At 35.0% G+C, this 24,245-nt stretch overlaps 1 protein-coding gene across 1 annotated transcript in view; it reads right to left on the bottom strand.

The window, feature by feature from the left end:
* Positions 1-24,245, bottom strand: part of PPP4R2 (protein phosphatase 4 regulatory subunit 2) — a 53,624-nt gene that overhangs the window by 4,087 nt on the left and 25,292 nt on the right. Inside the window, exons 3-8 of the mRNA XM_032411770.1 lie at positions 13,567-13,737; positions 4,238-4,331; positions 2,418-2,455; positions 1,469-1,543; positions 1,072-1,215; positions 71-360 (exon numbers count right to left, since the gene is read on the bottom strand). Of these exons, the coding sequence (XP_032267661.1) occupies positions 71-360; positions 1,072-1,215; positions 1,469-1,543; positions 2,418-2,455; positions 4,238-4,331; positions 13,567-13,737 (812 nt within the window). The remainder of the gene's footprint in view (positions 1-70; positions 361-1,071; positions 1,216-1,468; positions 1,544-2,417; positions 2,456-4,237; positions 4,332-13,566; positions 13,738-24,245) is intronic.

The following is a 24,245-nucleotide window of genomic DNA, read 5'->3' as shown; positions in this document are numbered from 1 at the left end:
TCACGCAAAATGAAGTACAAGAATTTGAGGATCTCCTTACTCCACCCTTTTACAGATGGTCTCTAAATACCTTCTTCTTCCTCTTCATCCTCTTCTTCATCCTCTTCTGTACAGTGCTGCCTGGTACAACTACTTTCCTTGTCTTTATCCTGAGGTGACGACGATGCTTCTGTTTCTTCTACCATAACCGAAGCAATTTCACTGGAAGATGTTTGACTGGCTGTCTCTCTGACTTCACTTTCTTTGTCAAACCTGAGTCTTTTTACCTCATGCCCCTCGGCCTCCACAGCATCTTCATCTGCATGTTTATTTTTTATAGGGCTCACTGAGGAACCTTCTGATTCAGATGTCGCAGAGTCACTGTAAATGTTTTTTTAAAGTGTCATTAATAAAGACTGTTTTCTTCATCTTCCACATTCTCATTTTTAAGGTCTAATAATTTTTAAAACTGTATTTCTGTGTCAAAGTTAAATTATAACATCTGGGTAAAGAAAAACACAAGAGAATAATTTCAAGGGAACCTAAACTGTGTCAAGAATATTTCCCACTAGAATTAGTGAACAAGTTATACGGCATTTCTGTTCAATTCTCCAGTAAGTTAAATGTCTTCCCATAAAGGAACTACAAGTCTTCCAGATGGACATACTCATTAAGACCTCTCACTCATTTAGTCTGCTTTCCCTTAATGTGACGCAGAAAATCTGAGATGGGATATAAATAAAAGGTTTCCTTTAATGATCTCCAATGAGAAATAACTCACAAAATTTTCAACTCATTTATAAATCTTTTCAGGTTACTTTCAAAAACAAGAAATAGAAAACACCAGAACCACTTTACTTTCTTAAGATCCTATTATAAATAGGATCTCCCCAAATTAGCAGTTTTAAGCATTCTAAGCATCTTCATCATGTGCTAATGCTGAGAATGTCCAGAAGCCACAGACCACACTAAAACCTTGCTGTGTTCCTCAAAACAAGAGTATATAGTAAATAATGAGTGCTGAAAACAATGGATAAATGTCAACTTATTTTGAAAACATTTTTTGTTTTTAAATATAAATCACATACAAACCTGTGATTTTTGTCCTCATTTTGCTGTAAGTTTGACTCTTTGCTGTCTGTGCTCTCAGGCAAGCCATTTGTTGTCATCGGGACCGACAAAGAAACCTTTGGTCGATTAAGTGGCCTGGGTGTTCCAGGCCCATTTATATTAGACCTAGGATAAGATAAATGAACATCATTTTCCCATTTTGGTAAGAAGTCACCCTCCCAAGGTTTGCTTATGTGAAGACATCACAGAAGTATTTACTCTAACTTTGACTTTCAGATTTAAGGGTTACCAAATTAATTGTTTAGTATATCCTATATCTTCCATAAAATGCCCAACTTTATTTAAGAAAGTATATTGAACCTGCTTCTCAAAATTAGGAAAATACAATTTCTCTGGATATTAAAGTCAATAATCTCACCGTTCAGTATAACTTGGTGAATTTCCAGGAAACATAACACCATTCATTCGATTTAAACTATTGGAATTGTTTTTCCTATGAGAAAAGAAAAAACACTATTATAGATCGTTTAGGTCTTTAATTTGGTAAGAGCAATAGGCCTAAAAGATCTTTTGTACGATCTCACAATTACAGAACCAAACAGACTTTTGAGAGAAACAGCATTAAATTATGGGATTATCTTAGTATCTCATTTAACACAGGTATATTCTTGTGAGAGTTCTAAAAAACTGTTATTGTCTATGAAATCACAGACACTTTATAAATCCAGTGTTTTTCAACAGGAGACAACATTCTCCTCTCAACTCCCCTTCACGGAGCCCACCGCCCCAGGGGACTTTTGGCAATGTCTGAACACATTTTTCAGGGAAAGAGAGACATTACTGGCATCCAGTAGGGAGAAGCCAAGGACAGTGCTAAACCCGCTTTAATTCCCAGGACAACCACTCATAACAAAACATCAATAGTGCTAACGACTGTGTCTTAAACCAACACCTTAATTTGCTATATAAATCTTGACAACTGGAAATACTTTTCCATCATGAGGAGGAAAGTCATCAAGAAACTATTCCAAACCTGGGAGTTATGCCCCAGAGACGCCATGGTAAGGTATCTAGGATGGGATCTCTGGGATCTCAGGGCCCTGAGTACCATGACAGTACATAAATCCACAAATCTTAAGATTACAGTAAATCATCACTTTAATCCAAATCTCTTTACTAGAAAAACTTATAGATAGATAATATCATTGGTAATATTCTACTTGAGGGACTGGGTGGTAGGTTCACAAGTATTTATAAATGTTATCCTGCTTCATTCCATACAAAATAAATGTAACCTAATTTAAAGACTAATATATTAGAAATGATATAATCAGTATATACAGAAATACAAAAATCTTTATACTTACTCTGAAGAAGGATAAACACAGCTAACAACCATCACATTCTGCAATAACAAAAATTGATGCTTTAATATGATGCAAAGCACTACGACATAAGGTTTAATCATTTGTTTTGAAGCTCTCAGAATCACCCTGGCAGATTAAGTTCCTATCTTCTCCAATTTTACTAATAAAAAAAATAAATGGTTAAAAGTAAAAACTTTTAATCATGGGGCGCCTGGGTGGCTCAGTCGTTTAGCATCTGCCTTCGGCTCGGGTCATGATCCCAGGGTCCTGGGATCAAGCCCCGCATCGGGCTCCCTGCTTTGCAGGGAGCCTGCTTCTCCCTCTCCCACTCCCCCTGCTTGTGTTCACTCTCTTGCTGTGTCTCTGTCAAATAAATAAAATCTTTAAAAAAAAAAAAAACTTTTAATCAAACAACAGAAACTAAAACAATAACTAAATCTAATAACCTACTAAACCATTTGCTCCTTCTGCCAGTATTATTTTAACTCTACTCTAGCTACTATGGAGCCCTGACATTATATATCAAATGTAATACAGTGGAATAGTTTTAGATCGAAATCATGCCAAGATACTTAGAGACTGAAGTATTTAGGCCACATATAATGAATTTCCTTAAAAAGCAGTACCCAATCAAAAGCCTGATGTGTAGTAGCATCATAACCCCCCCCAAAAAGCTTCAGACCTTTTTAATAATATAATCTTCCCAGTTAATACTGACTTTACTAATAGTCAATATTCATTAAAAGTGTAGTATGAGCCAGAGTAAGTGCTTTTCATTTGATCCCCTCCACAGCCCTCTTATTATCATACTTCACAGATCAGAAACTGAGACTTAGGTTATGTAACTGGTCCACGGTCACCCAAATATGAAACATAGCAGTCCTGATTTGGTGACAGGGCCACTCCTGATACGACTACTTTTGACTGCCTCTTCAAAGATTGCCAAAATCTAATTATTGAAAGTCCAATAAGCTGAAAGTAAGTACTGATGAATCATCTCAGTTTCCTGCCCTTCAGGAATCTTATTAAATCAAGGGCATGGAAGCTCAACAAAACAAATTAAACCAGTAAAGCCCTAAGATCTATTGTAAACATTAAGTAATGGTTTTAGATTCCTGCTCCAAGGGTAGACTAAACTGAATTTGAATTAGAACCATAAAATGAACATTGGACTATGTTCTAGGATCAAAGAGGGAATTAGCAACCTACTGGTCCAATCTTGGTTCCCACAGGGCTCCTTCACTGGTTCCTCAAATAAGTCAATTTCCTACTTTTCATTCCCTCAAACACCTTGATGTCTTTGTTCATCACATTGTTTCCTTGATCCAAAATGCCCTTCTCTTACAACATCCCCTACCCACAAAAAACACCAATGCTTTCTTCTTTCTTAAGTCTGATCTACATCTTTCTCTCAATATCTAAGTTAAATTTTTGCATCAGATTTTCCAAAGCTGTGCACCAAATCCAGAAATGAAGAAATGAATTCCATGGGTAAACAAGTGTGCAAAACACAACTATAATGGAAATGTCAATGCCAAAACTTTGCAGAGCCTTTAATGTTAATGTATACTAGGAATTTTGAAGAGACAAGAAGCTGCTTTCCCCATACTTAACTGATCACAAGTCCTCCCTCTGTGCCCCTCCTATTAAATCTCACTCCAAAACCTAGTTTTTCCCAGATTAGGAAAACAATTTGAGAAAAACTTCAGGTAGGTTTCAGGAAACCTATTTGAAGAAAAGGTGCCTAAAACAGAACTTACTCAGTGCTCTCTTCTGAAATAGATTAAAGTTTAATATAATCCCAATGATAAAATAAATACCTTCTCTACTCCTCTGAGAAATTTGTCTGTTCCTGTATAGTTTCTCCTTGGATCTGTTAGCAATTCACATAGTCGCTGAATAGTAAAAGGGATACTGCAAAAGAATATAATTTTATAGTTTGAGGTCATTAATTATCAAGAGAATTAGGAACATTATCACTCTTGCTATTTAAAGATTTATCTAGTCACCCATGTATTAAATGACAAAAGAAAATGCTACAATAGGGAAATGAATAGATGAGTGACTTAAAAAATAGGCAAGACAATAAGCACACCTGTCTTTTTAAACAAGAAAATCCCTAAGCAATTAAAAAAAGAACACACAAAATTTTAAGTTTCAAAACTAATGGAGAAATATATTTTAACATTCTCAATATAATTATTTTAAAGTTTACAAGAGAGGCAACACAAATAATAATCAAGTTACAGTTTATTAAATACAGAACTTTTCCTCAAGCATTCCTTTGCACACAAAGATTTCTTTACAGTGTCTCCAAATAAAACTACAGATGTTTTGTTATCATATAGAACAAGGCAAATGATTCCAATGAAAAAGTATTATAAATAGGGTTCTGCTCCACAGTTAGTTTTACAATCTATGTTTCATCAGATGTAAAATACCATAATCAAATTTTCACTTGATCATACCAAATACAAAACTGATATAAGTTGGAACAAAATCTTTTATAAATATTAAAAAAAATTATCTCACACACTATTAGCATTCCTCAGAATTACAGTCTGAACAGCAAACATGAGCATTAGATAAGACAAACACAGCTAAAAAGTACAAACATAAACTTCAGACTTCCTTATATGCTATTCAAATATATTTATTCACCTTAAAGAGAATTACAAAACCTCAAATTAAGAGTTAATATTTACAAAGTTCTTTATTATGTATAGGCATTTTGACACAATATTCTCCCACAAAGGAAAGCAGCTAGTGCATAATAGTGCCAAGACTCAAACCCAGTGTCTCTAACTTCAAATCCCTTGTCCTCCCCTCCATTATTCCAAACATACTTAAAATCTTGTTTATTTTCTAATGGGACAGACTATATTTAGTTCTCATATTCTTAGCATCAATATTCTTATGTTCTTATAAAAAGTCAGTATAAAGTTTATAACAAATTTGGAAAGGTATAAAGTGTATTCATATGAAAACAAACATTTTACTTATTAGAGGCCAAGAATCGGCCTTTTCTCAAGTAGCATCAAAACCTAAAAATCAGAAAGCTATCATTCTGTCAACAAAAGACTGCGTGCTAACTAAAAGACAGAATGTGTGTCTGATATCACAAATACTCAGAAGCAACTAGAAATTACAGAACTCTGTTCGCCATGACTGCTAAAGGAAATTCCTCTGGGTTTCTGAGAAAGAATACGGTTTCTTCCTTTTGAAAATATGGTCAGAGGGGAGTACACACACAGTCAAAACTAAGAATCTTTGAAATGGAAAATGCAAACAAAGCACACCAACAATGTTACTAATAAAGAAACAGCTTACTGGTCTGTTTTATTCATTCCTATAAAGACACCACATAAGTGAAAACTTACAGCTAATACACAAAACTGTTAACTGCATTAAAAAATTAAGGGAAACATTTTCCCAAGCTACATACATAATAAACAACATGAGTTTACAAATTGTCTTTCCTCAGATTTGACTGAAAGCTTAAGGGCAGGATCTCCTCCTTTATATTAGGTTCAATATACACGTTATTTGTACACCTATATATCTGAAATGCAGTACCACCAGGGATTTCTGAGTATTAATGGTATATGTGCACCTCAGCCCCTTCTCTTCAAGTTCATTACTTTCCAAACCTTAAACACACAAACTCCACCTATGCTATTCCCTCATTAATAACTCACGGTGATACTACACTTAAAAATGTATATATTATTCAAAAATAAGCAAAACAGCTCTCAGTATTAAGAATATTCAAATAATCTCAAATGACAAATACTTCAATAGGTATTATCTATGTCTTTTCCTCCAACTAAATTTCTTTCAAACACCAAAACCAGTATTTTCTCTTAAGGTAAAAAATAGCTTTAAAATACAAGTATCTTTGGGGCACCTGGGTGGCTCAGTCATTAAGCGTCTGCCTTCGGCTCAGGTCATGATCCCAGGGTCCTGGGATCCAGCCCCGCATCGGGCTCCCTGCTCCGCGGGAAGCCTGCTTCTCCCTCTCCCACCCACCCCTGCTTGTGTTCCCTCTCTCGCTGTGTCTCTCTGTGTCAAATAAATAAATAAAATCTTAAAAAAAAAAAGAAAACATAAGTATCTTTAAACTTTCTGTTTAATAATGTTTACACTACATGCTTTGGCTAATTTTCTTCAGGAAGGTAAGTAAAAGTGTAGCCAATTATTAACAATGCATGTGTTGATAAATAATACTGCTTTTAGGGGGAAAAATGTATTATGTTTGCACAGCACTGTTAGCAATAAAAGCCTATGATAAAATGTGTTTACTCCTTAGACACTTTCAGGAGCTTTTTACGAAGTGTCCAATAGATGGCACTAAAATGTCAAATAATACCCACCCCTTGCGTAAGCAGGCTAAAATACAAATATTACTTGCATATAAAAGTATCCTTTGGAAACATTAATATAATCTTGACAACTGCACTGAAGGTCTCTTTACACAGCTGTACTTTTTAACCTTTTAGGTAAATATGAAAGCCTACCACAAGCTAGAAATCAGAGCATGTAAATAACTACAATAAATGTTAATATAATTTTGTATGCAATGTTACCAAGACAGAGTAAACTGTATGCCAAGGAAGCAAGTCTGAACCTGGGAACACTTTCTAAGTTAGATCTTTAAAAGGAGGTATAAGAATAAACCAGATAAATCCAAAATGAATGGTTGGTGCAAAAACTATATGCAAGGTTTACTCTGTTACTCTTTAAATATAGCATACAAAACAGTTTATTCTAACTCCTGAAAATAGTAAAACTATTTCCAATAAAAATCACTAAATTTAGACCCCATATGCTAAGAAGAAAAAAGCAAAAATGCACACAATGAAAAATCTGAACCAGAATCCCTAAATTTGGGGAAATGGGGTAAGGATGTTCATTGGAACGATATAGTGTAAAATAAATTACTTAACAGAAAAATATCTGGGGTTATTTCAAATAGAATACATTCAGTTTACTCTGCAATATATTACCTATTTGCCTGCCATCCTAAGATAAAAACTAAGATTACATAAGGAACTGGGGAGTGGGGGGGAGAGCTTTTAAAAGGAACATGACTAGCTAGCATTTTCAACTTTAAAAAAAAAGGTGTGTCTACAAAATCCAAAACTTGGTAGGGGGAACCCCACATTAAGCAAAGGATCCAAAAGTGACAGGTCCTTTCAAATGGTATTACTCGGAAATACTACAGAACACTGACGTCCAGGCTACTTTTGATGTACAAATTATAAGGTAGTGTGGTTAAAGAAGCACACTCGCTAGCTCACTAAGAGACCATGTCCAAGTTAAATTTCTCTCTCTTAAAGCTTCATGACCATATCTAGAAAACAGGGATTCTGAAAGTATACTTCTCACTACTGATTATCATGAAGACTAAATAAAATATATTATATATAAACCACTTAACAGTGCCTGAAATATTTTATAAGGTGTTCATTAAATCTTAGTTCCTATCATCATACTGATGTCACCCACTAATTAATGGGAGCTGTAGAAAACACAAACAGTCCAAAGACCAACTACAGAGGAACAAAACCAAAAGTTTATCTCTGTCTTTTAAAATATTCCTTTTAGGGGCGCCTGGGTGGCTCCGTCAGTTAAGCGTCTGCCTTTGGCTCAGGTCATGATCTCAGGGTCCTGGGATCGAGTCCCGCATCAGGCTCTCTGCTCTGCGGAGAGCCTGTTTCTCCCTCTCCCCCTGCTCTTCTCTCTCTGTCAAATAAATAAATAAAATCTTAAAAAAAAAAAGAAAAAATATTCCTTTTAATTCCAAGGAGAGCAACTAACATGTCTTACATTAGTTATAGAGTGTATCTGAATTTACTGCAATCTGTCCCCATTCACTGCAACAAAAAAAAGTATCAGGGCACCTGGGTGGCTCAGTCAGTTAAGCACTGACTCTTGATTTCAGCTGAGGTCATGATCTCAGGGTTGTGAGATACAGCCTGAAATACAGCTTGAGATTCCCTCTCCCCTTCTCCCTCTGCACGCCCAACCCCTTAATACCCATTAAGTCTTACATACCTGAAAGCTATGAGAATTCAAATATCAGGAAAGGGGCTGAACATCAGAGAAAGACATCTAAGCATGAATTAGCAATTTAATGCTATTTTTAATAGAAAGAAATTGTAAACAATAAGGCCAACACCTAAAGGAAGAATGTCCTATCTTACATTTTAAGCTGAGATTACAGTTTGACTAAAATTTATCTTAGTCTATTTAAATGTTTCATCATTAAGATGTACAATTATTCTGAATGCATACAAGGTATCAGTTGGAAAGAAAGCATTCAGAAAAGGAAAATGCACATTTAATTCAGAATCGAAGATAAAAATCAGATAACTGATTACCTTACTCCTTTATAATGCAATCAACTTTCTTCATGAAAAAGATAAAGAAATATAAAATATAACACAGAGGCCATCTGCGTATAAAAACTAAGAGAGAACCATAAAATCAGACATCCTGTTATGAAAAATGTTAAAATAGCCAGCTCACTTTAGTTTTATGCATAAAGATGTCATTTTTACTATGTATTTTCTATGAATGGCTACATTTATACTATGCCTTAAAGAATTACTTAAATCTAACTTGAACTATTCAGGTAAAAACTAGCTTAAATGTATCTCTGTTATCACCAAGAAAATAAAATAAAAAATCTCTATCTCTATATCTATCTCAGTTATCCAAGGCTGAACAGTTTCAGTTTTGTTTACTCTTAAGTCCTACAGAAGTCAGAAATATCACTGGAATCGTGATATTATCTTTATCCTTATCTTATTATCTATGCAATATGCTCTATCTGTACTCAGGCTTTACATCTGTATAAATATACACATACTTAAATATTCTTATGTATATATTTTCTACCTCAAATCAAATGTTAGAAATTCTTAGATTTATTGAAAATACCAATGTAAAATGACAAGTACAAACAATTAAGAAAATGAAGAATCAGCCTCTTTAAATAACGCTAAGTAACTGTAAACTAGTACCTGTAAACTAGCCATTCCCCACCCCAAAATAAATGTGTAGCAACTGTCAACACTTTCAATCAAATTAATCTTTTATAGTGCCTATAGTAGTCTGAATTGTCACTGTCCTGGCATCAAATCGAAAATGTCAAGAAAAAAATTAGACTTCTGCTACACGCTACTTTTCAATTTAAAACATTTTATTACAACATCAAATCAAACCATATGATCAAAGGACAAGACAAGGCAGGGGTAGAAAGAGGAGAGAAGGCTACTAAATAATTCCAATTCTCAACTAGTTATGCTATGTGAAAGAGAGCAAAGAAAATGGAAATAAACACATTTAGCTAAAAGATTTACGCTCGGGGCACCTGAGTGGCTCAGTCGTTAAGCATCTGCCTTTGGCTCAGGTCATGATCCCAGGGTTCTGGGATCAAGCCCCGCATCAGGCAACCTGCTCCACAGGAAGCCTGCTTCTCCCTCTCACACTACCCCTGCTTCTGTTCCCTCTCTCACTGTCAAATTGTAAATAAAATCTTTAAAAAAAATAAAAAATAAAAAGATTTAATATGCTCAACAAATACTGACACAAAAACTCTATTTTTCCCAACCAACTGAAGAGAATTCAAGCAGCAGCAATAAAATAGGTCAAAGGAAGGAAGAGAACAAAATAACAAATAGCTAGAACCTATTCTCTCATCCCTGAATAATCTCAAGCTAACTATAAAGCAAACAATACAAAATCAAAAAAGGATTACGCTTTAAATCTATGATCCAGATTTAGGAGTATAAAAATCTCACATATGACCTTCTTAAAAAAGTATGAAGAGGCACACTCTCGGGTGCAGAAATTTACAAGAGATATTTCTGCATGTGCAATACACTATAAAACAATATAAAAGTTTTTAGGACTAAGAAAAATCTGGTCATTTATGTACGTTAAAGTAACATTAGAGAAGAAATTCAATATTCAGAAAGACTATCATGCCAAAAGATGAAAAGCGCTCTTCAGCTGTAACCAACTGTACCTGCCTTAGAAAGATGATGTGACAATTAGAAGATCTTTAGGTATCAAATGGTTATGTATTTTTTCCAGACCTGCTCGTAAATACATAGCCATACTACTTTAGTCAACTACCCACAGTACCTTAAACTTACTGCTTATTTTAGAAAGGTCTTAGGTCTAACAACATTGACAAAGGAGAAGCAAAGACACACAGTTAATTTATATTCATTATTCTTCGGTGTCAGTAATTTAGAGGACATTTAACTATCTTTTAAAAAACTACTAGAAATGTAAATTACATTCTACCCCTTGAAATCCCTCTGTGTTTACTAGTAGGAATGAAGTACTAGAAATAAAATATAAATATAGAAACATGTTTTTATTCCTTCCATTGACTTATTGTGTACTTGTTTGAAAACCTACTGTTCAGCCATTCACTGTTCTTGAAGGCCTTGTTTAGAAAAGATGGTTAACCCTGTTTTCCGGAATCTTACAGCTCAAGAAATCAAGCCAACAAGGTAATGGACAATTTCCACGTCAAAGAGGGAAATTTAAATGCTGACAATATACTAAAATAATTTTAGAAAATGGATAATCTTTTTCAGGACTAAATACTACGAACATTTAATAACAGAGCTTTTACTAATTAAAAGCAAAAACAAAACAATAAACTTACCGATAAGAAAATCACCCCAAAATAAAAAAAATATATGAAACCACAATTTATAAGAGCCAATAAGCACCTGATAAGATGTTCAATTTCACTTGCAAAGACACACAAATCTCTGCGCACCCACACACACAGACAAAAATATTAAAGAATACAATATCTGCATTTATATACACATGAAATGATACACATTTTGCAATGTCAACTTGGCAGTTCAACAGAAATTTTAAGTATGCGTACACTGTGATGTAACAATTTCATTTCTACAAATTAAAAGCAACAATCTATACATACATTTAATGTGTGACATTCATCAACACAAGAAGGTATGTACAAGGATGCGCACTACAAGCACTACTTATAACAGCCAAAAAATAAACACCCACCACCAATGGAAACAAGGCAAACTTGTTCATATAATAAAAAATAATGCGGTCATTTCAAATACATAGAAGAACAGAAGATACCTCTATAAATGCACTGATACAGAGATTTCAAAGCTCTTCGAAAAGGAAAATACAACTAGCGTATGACATGATCCCACTTTATGTACTACTCCTATGACATCTAAGGATCTTTTTAAAACTATGAACAAATATTTCTGTAACTTAAAAGGTGACCTATTATAAACAGCGGGAAAGGTATACTAAAAAGGACAAATCCTCAAATCTGGCTGAAAAAGACCAAAATGCTACTTACAGCCGCCACTCTTAGCAAAATTTTTAAAACACCAATTAATTTATATACATTCAAACATAAAAATAAAATTGAAAAAATCATAAACATGTTTCAATATACCAACATATAATACAGACAAAAAAAATTAAAAACCGAAAAATATTTATCACTGATTAAGGCTTTGATCCTGCCTGATTAGGGAAAAGGATTCATAAACTGCTATTCTGAAAAATCAAATTAAAAACAACGTAAGTTCAAAATACTTATGGCTCAAAGATGAAAAATATTTTAAAAGCAATTATCTGTCTTAGGTATGCATTTAATGACCGTTCAAATCATTTTCAGAAGTACGTCAATTACCTGTTTTACAGACTAAGAAATTATAAATATTTAGATTTTATTTATTCTACGTATCTGTCTGGTCCATCTTAATTTTGAAAGAACTGAAAATAGTATTACTAATTCAGAATCACAAGTATATTAGCTTAACATTCACAAAGCAGTAGCATAATATGACCTGTTTTACCTTAACTCTTAATTTGTAAATGGTAGCCATAACTTATTGAAATGAAAAGATGAGTTATAATGTCTAAGTACTATGTACTATTTATAAATATCCCTAAGAAGTATTCTTCTAATAATCCAGTTCAAGAGTAAATCTTATGCAACATATTTCTAATATAAAGCATGTGGCATTGTCTGGGTATGTGCCTTTAAAAAATACTATTATTAACAAAGCAGTATGTGCATACAGATAATTTTCAGTGCAGTGTACAAAAGTACAATAGGGTACAAAGTCAAAATAAATCTCCCGCCTACCCCAAGCCCCTAAAGGCAGTTCAAAGATAAAGCTGTAAATTCTATCCCCAAAAAGTATTTTAGTAAGATACCTAAAACCAAAAGCCTAAGAATTTGTTATTTTAAGCAAAACTCAAAACTTAAAAACATGATACATAACAAAGGATTAACTGAATTACACTACCTTGTTGCAAATCCCATGTGTTTAAATATCTGAAAAGAATGAGACTGTTTATGCTACCTAAATAAAAATCCTTACAAATGAAACCTCTTCAAATAAAACCTATCCCAAATATGAATTCATGGTTAACATATCCACAATTCATTAAATTTGGTATTGTCACCTCACACTCCTAACGTCAATCTAAATATTGAACAATTCAACTTCACAAATACTTCTTCCCTTCAATAAAGAAAACCCTATAAATACAAAGTCCTAAAAAGAAAAATATTTAAAATGACACGGAATATGACATGCAGCAACATTTTTTAAAATAGCATTTTAATGCAGTGACCCTTTAATGCAATGTTTTACAAAGGGCTAAAAATGATTACTTGTTACTTGGGAGTAAAAGAGGAACTCCAAAAAAAAATTTAAATAGAAAGTCCTAAGTAGGTGCATTCATAAATTGTTATTTTTCATTAAAAAAAAAAAAAGTTACTCATCTCAATGATATGCAGGTCCTAGGCAAAGTATAAAGATTTATAATATCACATATAAAATGGAAAGAAAAAACTAACATATTTCCTGAATGTTTCCACTGTCAAAACCATTTAAAGTCCAAATGCCACTGATAACGGTAAAGGTGGTTCAAGTTAAATAAATTAAATACATTGTAATTATTTTAAATACTTGTAAGCTAAAAATCACTATTAAATGTCACCAGAGACACAGAACTTACTAAATGGATAATCAACGATCAAAGCTTAAATAAAAATCCATAATGTTCTGCTAAAAATTAAACCTTTAAAATAATATTAAGTGCATACCCATTAAATCCAGTGACAATTTTCAGTATTCTTTCCTTCATTTCATCAAAGGGAATATATTCGACATTAGGGTTGGGAGGACCTCTCGGTTCAGGAGCTGAAGTTCTGAAATCATCCATTACTTTCTCCAGTTTGAAAATAAAATAGCCTTTAAATTGAGACCATTGAATCCTATAAGCAAAAAACAAAAAAAAAAAGTAACATGTAGCTTTACAATTCTTGAACACAAAGCATAAATACAGAATACACTGTAACACTGATACTAATAAAATTAAGATCTGAGTAAGGGGCTGTGAGAATATCTTTGTTCAGTAGCATATACCAGGCCTGATGAAACTGACTCACAATCTCCAAACTGGTTACATCCAATTCTCCCCAATTCTGACCCAAATGAAACCCCAATCTCTGATAAAAATCTTTAAAATGAACCACCTCTGGCTGAAAGCCTATTATGTACTACGTCTCATCTCATTATTGGCATTTTTAAAACATTATTTCGTTTTGACTCTATCACTCCTAACAAACCAGTCAGGGAGGTGTTACTGTCCCATCTGAAATAGGTGATGAGAAATTGGCCCAAGTTCACATTTTAAATAGACAAGTCAGAATGACTCCAGACCCAAAGCTCTTGGTATCCAAGCTATAATGCTTACATAGACTAATAAAGGTTTCTTGTCTTGTATCTATGTTAAATAGCAAAATAAACTTCAATTTCTCCTTTTTCCTTTTTCTTTCAGCTAGTATTTTCAGGATCTTTTGTCTCTTAAAAGGTACATATCCAACATGTATCTGCAAAGTAAAAATATATAATTTATGTGCTTTTAATATCTATTCATTTACTAAGTTAATAGGAACATCTTTTATCCCCCTGTCCTCTTACATTTTACCACTAATATAAAAAAATTTTGTGATGATACCTGCCTGAATAGCCTAAATTCCAGGAGATCCAAGAATCAGGAATGCCAACCATTTCAAAGCCAAATAGAAAGTACAACCATTAACGGCAGCAGATAATTACACAGGTGACTGCTTAAGCAAAATAAGGGAAGAGCTAATCTGCACTCTTCTCTCCCACCCACAATCCTACAAACTAGGGCAGCAGTTCTCAAAGTGTAGTATAAGAGGCCAAAGCCATTTTCATGAGAGTAAGAGTTGACATTTTTACTATGATAATGTGTCCTGATGGTACAAGAACTGCAAGAGGGAAAATAAAGACACTTAGCAGAAATCAAGGCAACAGTTCCAAACTCTTATCTACTAGTAGCAGTCATCACCTTCTTCACCCACCACAAATTCACAGTAAGACAAAAAACCATTTTCATCTCAAGTTTAATTTAAAAAATTACTAATTTTATTAATTCTCAACCTCTGAACATGCATCTTCTTCTTAATATTCTGTGTTAACAAAATGAGATGAATACATGAAAAACGTATCAAAATACTATATATATCTCAAGGAACAACAGCTGAATATTGTTGCCAGCTGAACTAGCTGCTATCTTAGAAGGCCATTTTTACTAGAAAGGACTGTCAAACCAATAAGGCTTTTTCAAACCAAGAGAATTTGGTAGACATTTTCTCACGAATGACTTCAAGAGAAATAACTAAAATATTTGTGGCCGATAAAATCTGAACTTCAAAAACAGAAAATGAGAATTCTAGAAAATGTTTTTCAGTATGAGCCTAAAAGACTCCTGATACATTCCCAAGACATTTCAGAATCAGTCACTGTTGACATAAACAGTATTGTGTGACACCAAAAAAAAAAAAAAAGACGACTGAACTGTATCAAAATAAAAAACGTTTTTGTGTCTCAAAGGTCACTATCAACAAGTGAAAAGGCAACCCACAGAATGGAAGAAATACTTGCATATCACCTATCTGATAAGGTGTTAATAACCAGGAGATAAAAAGAACTCCTATAAGCAAGCAAGGGGGGGGGGGGGGGTAACAGGACAAACCTAATGAGAAAATGGGCAAAGTAGTTGAATAGACACTTCTCCAAAGATATACAAATGACCAATAAGCACATGAAAAGATGCTCAACATCACTAATCATTAGAATAATGTACATCAGAGCCACAACGTGATAGAACTTCACATCCATTAGGTTGGCTGCTCTCCAAAAAAAAAACCAGGAAATAACAAGCATTGGCTGCCAAAGATGTAGAGAAACTGGAACCCTATACTGGCTGGTGGGCATGCAAAATGATGCCGCCACTGCAGAGAAGTGTGGTGTGTTCCTCAAAAACAAAAACAAAGAATTACCAGATGATCCAGCCATTCCATTTCTGGGTAAGTACCCCACACATGTGAAAGCAAGGACTCAATCAGATACATGTACACCAATTCACAAAGCAGTATTATTCACAATAGCCAAAAGGTGGAAAATACCATCAATCAACAGGTGAATGGATAAATAATGTGCATGCAATGGGGTATTATTAGGGCTTAAAGTGGAAATTCTGGTACATGCTACAACTTTGAATAATCTTGAACACAATATGCTAAGTGAAATAAGCCAGACACAAAAGAACAAATTTTATGATTTCACTTACATGAGTTATTTAAAATAGAATCAGAGGCAAGGAGCAGAAAGACATTAGCCAGGGGCTGGGGGAAGGGAAGTGTGAGGTGTTATTGTTTAATGGGTACAGAGTTTCAGTTTGGGAAGATAAAAAAAAGGCCTGGAGATCGACAGTGATGATGGTGGCACAAGACTGTGAATGTATTTAATGCCACCAAGTTATACACTTAAAATGGCAAAATATGTTATGTATATTTTACCCCAATAGAAAAGTGTTGAAAATGGGACAAAAGATTCAAACAGCCATTTCTCCAAAGAATATAAATGGCCAACGAGCACATTAAAAGATGCTTAACATTATTATCCATTAGGAAAACACAAATCAAAACCACATTTCACAAGATACCATTTCACATCCACTGAGGTGTCTATAATCAAAAAGATGCGACAATAACAAGTGTTGGGGAGGATGCAGGGAAATTGGAAATCTTATACATTGTTGGTGGGAATGCAAAATGGTGCAGCCACTGTGGGAAAACAGTCTGGCAGTACCTCAAAGTTAAACACAGAGTTAACATGTGACTTGACAATTCCAGTCTATTAAATTATATGGTATATAAATTTTATTAATATTAAAAAAATTTGGGAAGGAAGATATCAAAAGCTATTCACATGATCACCTCTTCCTTCCATTCCCTGGTCTATTCTGGGAAGGTTTTGTGAGCAGAGGCAGCAAATTATAATTTCTGACATGCCTAATATTAATTTCTGGTTAACATACAATTGCCAATGGTTACTAAAATTTCTCTCTAAATTTCACTGGACTCCCCACAGGCATTCAACTGAAACACACCAAGGAAGATTACTGAAAGAGAAGTCTTAAGCTTATCATTTTTTTAATTAATTTTTTTTTTGAGAGAGAGCACACGCACACACACGAGTGGTGGCTGGGGAGGGAGGGACAGACAACAGACAAGGGGGGAGAGAGAGAGAATCTCAAACAGGCTCCATGCCAAGCGTGGAGCCCTACACAGGGCTCAATCTCATGACCTTGAGATCATAACCTGAGCCAAAATCAAGAGTCCAATGCCCAGCTGAGTGAGCCACCCAGGCGCCCCCGGCTTCTCATTTCTTAAATTAAAAATTCTTTTTGTTGTTTAATAAAGCCACTAAGTAATAATTTGTTTTACAAATTAGTATTTCTACACACACAGGAGTTTTTCCCCCATCTTTCCATTAACTACTTTTCAATCCATCCATGCTATCAAAAACAAAAACAAAAAATCCACAAACACACACACACACACACACACAAAACAGCCACACACATTAATGGGAACAGCTAGACAAGAAAAGATAGAGCCCAGGTAAGCAAACTATGGGGCTCTTCAAAGACTATGATATTAACTTGTCTGACAGGAATTAAGTCCCATAAACTAAAATGAATTTTGTGGGGCGCCTGGGTGGCTCAGTTGGTTAAGCGACTGCCTTCGGCTCAGGTCATGATCCTGAGTCCCGGGATCGAGTCCCACATCGGGCTCCCTGCTCAGCGGGGAGTCTGCTTCTCCCTCTGACCCTCCTCCCTCTCATGCTCTCTGTCTCTCATTCTCTCTCTCGCAAATAAATAAAAATCTTAAAAAAAAAAAAAAAAAATGAATTTTGTACACACTGTATTTTAAGTTTCAAAGGTATCAAAAGCAGAGTTACTCTGAATTAGATCTAAGAGATGCAATTCAGAGGTCACTACACCATAGATGAAAAACCACTTCTACAAAAATGTGTAAGACGCAGCTTTTTGTTACACTACAACTATGTGATAAAAACAAAAACAGAAAATGCTTCCCTGAATATTATAATTTGAACACAAAAACAGGCCATGAGCAAATTAAGAATTTGGCAACAAAAAATATTTTCTTAGGAATGTATTCATGGTTGAGTAGAAACTAGAAATGAACGAAAAAAAACTTACTTTTTCCAATGAAAATAAAATTATTCTAAAAAGATGCTCATAAAACATACATTTTCAACTTTAGAATCAAATCAATTCCTCCACATTAAATTTTCCAAAAAATACTCATTATTTAATCTACTTTGCTAAAATTAACTCAAGAATTTACTGAAATTTGGGGCCCCTGCGTGGCTCAGTCGTTAAGCGTCTGCCTTCGGCTCAGGTCATGATCCCAGGGTCCTGGGATCGAGTACCACATCGGACTCCCTGCTCAGCGGGAAGCCTGCATCTCCCTCTCTCACTCCCCCTGTTTGTGTTCCTGCTCTCGCTCGCTCTCTAATAAATAAATAAAATCTTTAAAAAAAAAAAAAAGAATTTACTGAAAATTATTACTCATTAATTTTTTTAAACCTCACCTCCCTCCACTTTTTCTTCTCTTTCCTTTTATGCAGTTTCTCCTTTAGAAAGGCACAACTCATATCACTAATAAAGATACCATGAAATATCACACAATGACCTTTTGATCTCCATAGGAATTTACAAGTCTATACTAAAACCACCACATTTCCCTCATGATGCTCAGGTTAAAGGTATTTTTTAGAGGCTCAAGGGCAGAAAATCTCTCTTATTTTCTCAGCTGATTCTAGAACACTTTAGGGGCCAGTGACCACCATCTTAACCTACTGCCTCTTACCGTTCCAAATTCTATTAAGATTACTTCTACTCAGCCTCGATGGCTTCCACACAAAATTTGTGTGGGAAGCTAAACCAAGAGAGCCCTATTACCTCCAGGGGATAGCAAATACCACACCATCTGCAAGTATCAAAGGGGAATATGTGAAGAATGAATGAATAAAAACAAAAAGAAATTTAAGGGCAGCTATTCTAATCAGGAGATTTAAAGTGTCAGAATTTGGGGCACCTGGGTGGTTCAGTCGGTTGGGTGTCTGCCTCCAGCTCAGGTCATGATCCCAGGGTCCTGGGATCAAGTCCCGCATCGGTATCCCTGCTCAGCAGGGAGTCTGCTTCTCCCTCTGCCCCTCCTGCCTGCTTGTGATCTCTCTCTCTCTCAAATAAATAAAATCTTTTTTAAAAAAAGTGTCAGAATTTCTACATGACAGGAGAGAGCAAAACCAAGTAAATTTAATCTGAATATTGAATTACATAAGCAAAAACACGTGGCAAAAATAAGAACACATTGTGAATTGCTTACACAACATCATGACAGCATTTTTAAAAAACTAACTTTAAAATACAAATTACTAGTTCAGAAAACTTCTGTAGGCAGGGAATCAAGAGAATACTCCTTTTTCATCATGATTATACCATATTTTATCAATTAAATGAACAAATAAAATATATCATAGAACAGAGAGCCCAGAAATAGACCCAACACAAAAGGAAACTTGGTATACGGGAAAGGACCAACTACTCAGGAAATACCCTAAGAAATGGTAGAAGTACTACAGAATTTTACCAAAGTGTAAAAAATAATTTTTTTCTGATTATATTAATAGTACAGTCATAAAAAATTAGAAAATAGAGGTAGAAACTGTATTTTAATTACATTAAATTAAATCTGCCCACGAACTGCCCAGTAATTATCATTAAAATACATTTTAGTGTATTTTTCACTAAACTTTATTCTATTCTACTCATTCATTAAAATATGGCATTCTATTTTGCTATCCCTTTTCTTTCCCTCCTTATTCACTATGGGTATTGTCACATGCTCAGTAATCTCTGATAGGATTTTTAATTTGAATCACATATAGTTGCACCATTATTTAATAACCACCACTTTAAAAAGAGTTAGGTTTTCTTCCAGCTGATTACAATTAAAAATAATTGCAGTTAATATCCTAATAATAAACTTCAGAGGTATCTGTTTATTACTTTAGGATAGATTCCTTAAGGAATTACTGAGTCTAAAATATAAATATCAACTTCTGATACATACTTTCAAAAGCCTCTCAGAAATGCTGTACCACTTTAGAGTGTCATCAGTATAGAAACACCTATTTCATTCAAGTATTAAATTTTTTCAAAACTCCTGTCACAATTTAATAGCAGGAAAACACTTTAATTTGCATTTCCTTCACGGCTAGTAAAACTGAGTATTTTAACCTATGTTCATTGGTCACAAGACATTTCTTTTGTGTCTGAATAGGTCCTCTACAATCCTCTCATCCTGGGGTTCCTCAACTTTGGCACCACTGACATTGTGAGCGTGGTAATTCTTTGTAATAGGGGAATGTCCTGTGTAGTGTAGGATGCTGAGCAGCGTCCCTGGCCTCTACCTGCTTGAAGTCAGTAGTGCCCAATCCCCACTCTCTCAAAAGTTGTGACAACCATAAACATCTACAAACATTGCCAAATGTTACACAGAAGACAAAAATTGTCCCCAATTAAGAACCACTGCCCCATCCCCCCACCCCTTTAAAATTGTCTTTTTCTTACTCTTATGGTATCATGGAAAAAGTAAATTACCATGTGACATGAATATGAACATAACTTTTATATTCCCATTTTGTACTGACTGCTTAAAAAAATAGCAATTGTTTTTACATAAATGAAGTGACACTAAAATCTTTTGTCTAATTGTTCCAATTTTGAAATTACCCTTGAAATATTAACACATTTTCCTGCTCAGAAACTCATATCTGAAGATGGCATGGTATTTACCTGCTTCAAAGCAAAAAAGTTCTAATACAAAATACTGAAAGTGAATTTTTCAAATTAAGAGTACTAAAATATCTCCTGATAGTTGCACACATCAAGGATCCAATCCGATGGAAAAGAAAAGCTTCAAGAGGTAACACAAACGTTCAGATAATACCTCAGCATGAACTTGGGTTTCTTCTTTGGCAACTTATATATTCATGATAAGGATTCTAACATGTCTAAAGAGTCAAGTTACTTTTCTCTACTCACCACCCATCTCTCCCTACCAATTAAAGCAAAAAGTTGAACAGTGTGTTCTAGTTAGCCTGATTTATGCTCAAGTCTTAGCTAACCTTTGGCCCCTTACTGAAAATCTTTCTAAAATTTATTAATATACCAACATGAACCCTTCTGTCCCCCATAAACAGCTGAACCAAAGATACATCTCCTCTAACAGCAAGGCTCAGGTTGAAGAGACAACCAATTCAGAACTCAGAGGATACCAGAGTTTTTTAGTAGCACTAGCTCAATGGCTGAGGTGGATCTATTCTGTCCCCCACTTCAAGAGAGTAGCTCTTCTTACCACTTTCACCGCTACTGCTATCACTTTCCCCACAATCCATATGGTACCAATTCCAAATTCCCATCAACAAGCATTGGTCCATTCCTTCACCCTCAAGTTTGCCAGAGCCTGGTAGGCCCTGGGCCCTTTTTGCATTCTACCAACTCACACTATACCATCAGGATCAGCAGCAGTTAGAAAATTCAGAAGAAATACAACATTGATCCTCCACTAATAATACTAGTTTAGAAAACAAGATACAAAGACAATAAACGAATAAGACATCATAAACAACTAGTTGTGGAGATTTAGTGATGCTACAACAGAACCTAGAGAAAGGAAATATAAAATGTAGGCTTAGAGCTATCTAGGAAAGGCTTCAGGACAAAGTAGGACTGCAAGTTGGACCTGCAGAAGAATGAATAGAATATGGAAAACAAAGTGGAAAAGTACAGGACCTAAAAGTGAAGCTTAAAAGGGACAAACAAATTTCCCAACCATTACTGACATTTTTGGCTACGGAGTTCTTTGTTATGGTGGAATGTCCTGTACATTGTAGGGTGTTTAGCAAAGTCCCTGGTCTCTACAACTTGCTGCCAGTAGCAGTCCCACCCAGAGTGGTGACAACCAAAAATATCTCCAGAAAATGCCAAATGAACCCTGGGGGAAAAATTGCTGCCCCCCACACACATCGAGTACCACTGCAATACACAATTCCTTTTGTTGAGGATTACATTAGTTCCTGAAAATTAGTAAAGCTGGGAAAATGAGAACTGCCAGATTAAAGTCTCACAAAATTTGAAGAATAAAATAACATGCATATATATTTTTTAATGGCAGAAAGGAATTCTAAAATGCAGATGATTCATTTAAAGAATAAATAAAACGCTCATTAACATTAAAGTCTATCTCACGAATCACTTTCAACTGTACCGGAAAATGTGCTGTGGAGATGTGACCTTAAATTTTTTTCTCAGGTGTAATCTTGTGTACTGAGAAAGGTAGAAGTAAAAAACAATGACAAAAAATCTTTCCACACTGACCCAGAGACAAACTCAGGTGGTGCAAAGCAAAGAAATCAGTAATTGTTGGGTTTTTTTTTCCTTTTCTTTTCTAAGTAGGCTCCATGCCCAGCTTGGAGTCCAATGTGGGGCCTGAACTCATGACCCAGAAATCAAGACCTGAGCTGAGATCAAGAGTCTGATGCTTAAGACGAACCATGAGAGACTATGGACTCTGAGAAACAAACTGAGGGTTCTAGAGGGGAGGGGGTGGGGGGATGGATTAGCCTGGTGGTGGGTATTAAAGAGGGCACGTACTGAATGGAGCAGTGGGTGTTATATACAAACAATGAATCATGGAACACTACATCAAAAACTAATGATGTAATGTATGGTGATTAACATAACATAATAATAAAAAAAATACAAAAAAAGGAACTTAGAGTTAAAAAAAAAAAAAAAAAGTCTGATGCTTAATCGACTGAGGCACCCAGGCACCCCGAGTTTTCTTTTTAAGGAGACCGGAATATGTAAATGATGAAGGCTTTACCGTTTGTTATTGAAATATAAAAATGAGTTTACACATTCACAGGTGGTGGGAGATTATTGTACATTTTAGTATACAGGGTTCATCCTGGAGAATCTTGAGTTTGAAGATGAGGCTCAAAGAGTCTAACAGTATTTGCAATAATGGCTTTTAGTAGACTAATATGTGCCTATTTTCTGCTATGTCATATACAGATTATTTTTATTCATATTTTGAAGTATGCCCCAGAGTTTTGTGTTACTCTAAAATTACTAATTAAAGACATAATTACTTAGGATTCTTCTGTACCTACACTCTTAAAAGGAAGAAAAACACATCATTAAAAGCACAGCATCTACTACAAGGACAATTTATACGCTGGTCCAAGAAGTGTCTGAACGTGTAGAAAACAAACACATGAACAATGAAATAGATAACCTTCCTGAGAATGTCCACCTACATGTGATGAAACCAAGAAAATAAACTGGAAGCTTGGCTGAGTTCAAATTTCAGCTCAGCCACTTTTTCATTTCTCATATAAGATTATCTAAGATAATCCCTCCTTTGTTTCCCCATCTATAAAATGGAAATAACTGAGGGGCGCCTGGGTGGCTCAGTCGCTAAGCGTCTGCCTTCAGCTGGGGTCGTGATCCCAGGGTCCTGGAATCGAGCCCTGCATGGGGCTCTCTGTTCGGCAGGAGGCCCGCTTCTCCTCCCACTCCCCCTGCTTGTGCTCCTGCTCTCATTATCTGTCTGTCAAATAAATAAATAAATCTTTTTAAAAAATGGAAATAACTGTACCTACTTCACAGAACTGTGAGGATTAACATTAGTGTAAGCAGAGTGTGTGTTAGCAAAGTAACTTACACTTAATAAGCACTAATGGTTGTTTTTCCTCAAGAAACTCAGAACAGGGAGAACATCTGAGAATATTACAGTAGAACTATGGCAGACAGCTTTCCAGGTGGCATTACCAGGAAAAGAATTAGAAGAGTGAGCAAGACCTCTGGTAGACCACAATAAAATGGTTGGGCTTATCTTATGTACTGTTGTTACACAACAGACTGTAAGAATTTCAGGCAATCTCTCTGGCCTAAGAATACTTCTTTAACTATTCCCTTCATTGAAGAGGAGAAAATCTTTTATCCAATATTCCTCCTTCCACCATTAACAAAACTATTTCGTTCAAAAAAAATACATGAAGTATTGCAGCTAACAGATAAGAAGAGAGAATAGGAAAAAACACCTATATGTCACCTAGTTTTGTCAAACCTTAGTTATATTTTTTACAGTTCTTGATGAACTAGAAAATATATTATTGCACTTGCTCCAAAAATTCTTTGACTCTACCAGGATCTCCAATGCACTGATCCTTCTACCTTTTTACTGTCCTTCATCCCCTTTGATATCCACTCTCTTCATTATCCAGCTTAAATAATCACCACCTTGCA

This window comes from Phoca vitulina, unplaced genomic scaffold (genome assembly GCF_004348235.1).
Source record: "Phoca vitulina isolate PV1807 unplaced genomic scaffold, GSC_HSeal_1.0 scaffold13, whole genome shotgun sequence".
Taxonomy (NCBI): domain Eukaryota; kingdom Metazoa; phylum Chordata; class Mammalia; order Carnivora; family Phocidae; genus Phoca; species Phoca vitulina.
The sequence above is the reverse complement of the archived record's forward strand: the minus strand, read 5'-3'. Positions and strand labels throughout refer to the sequence as shown.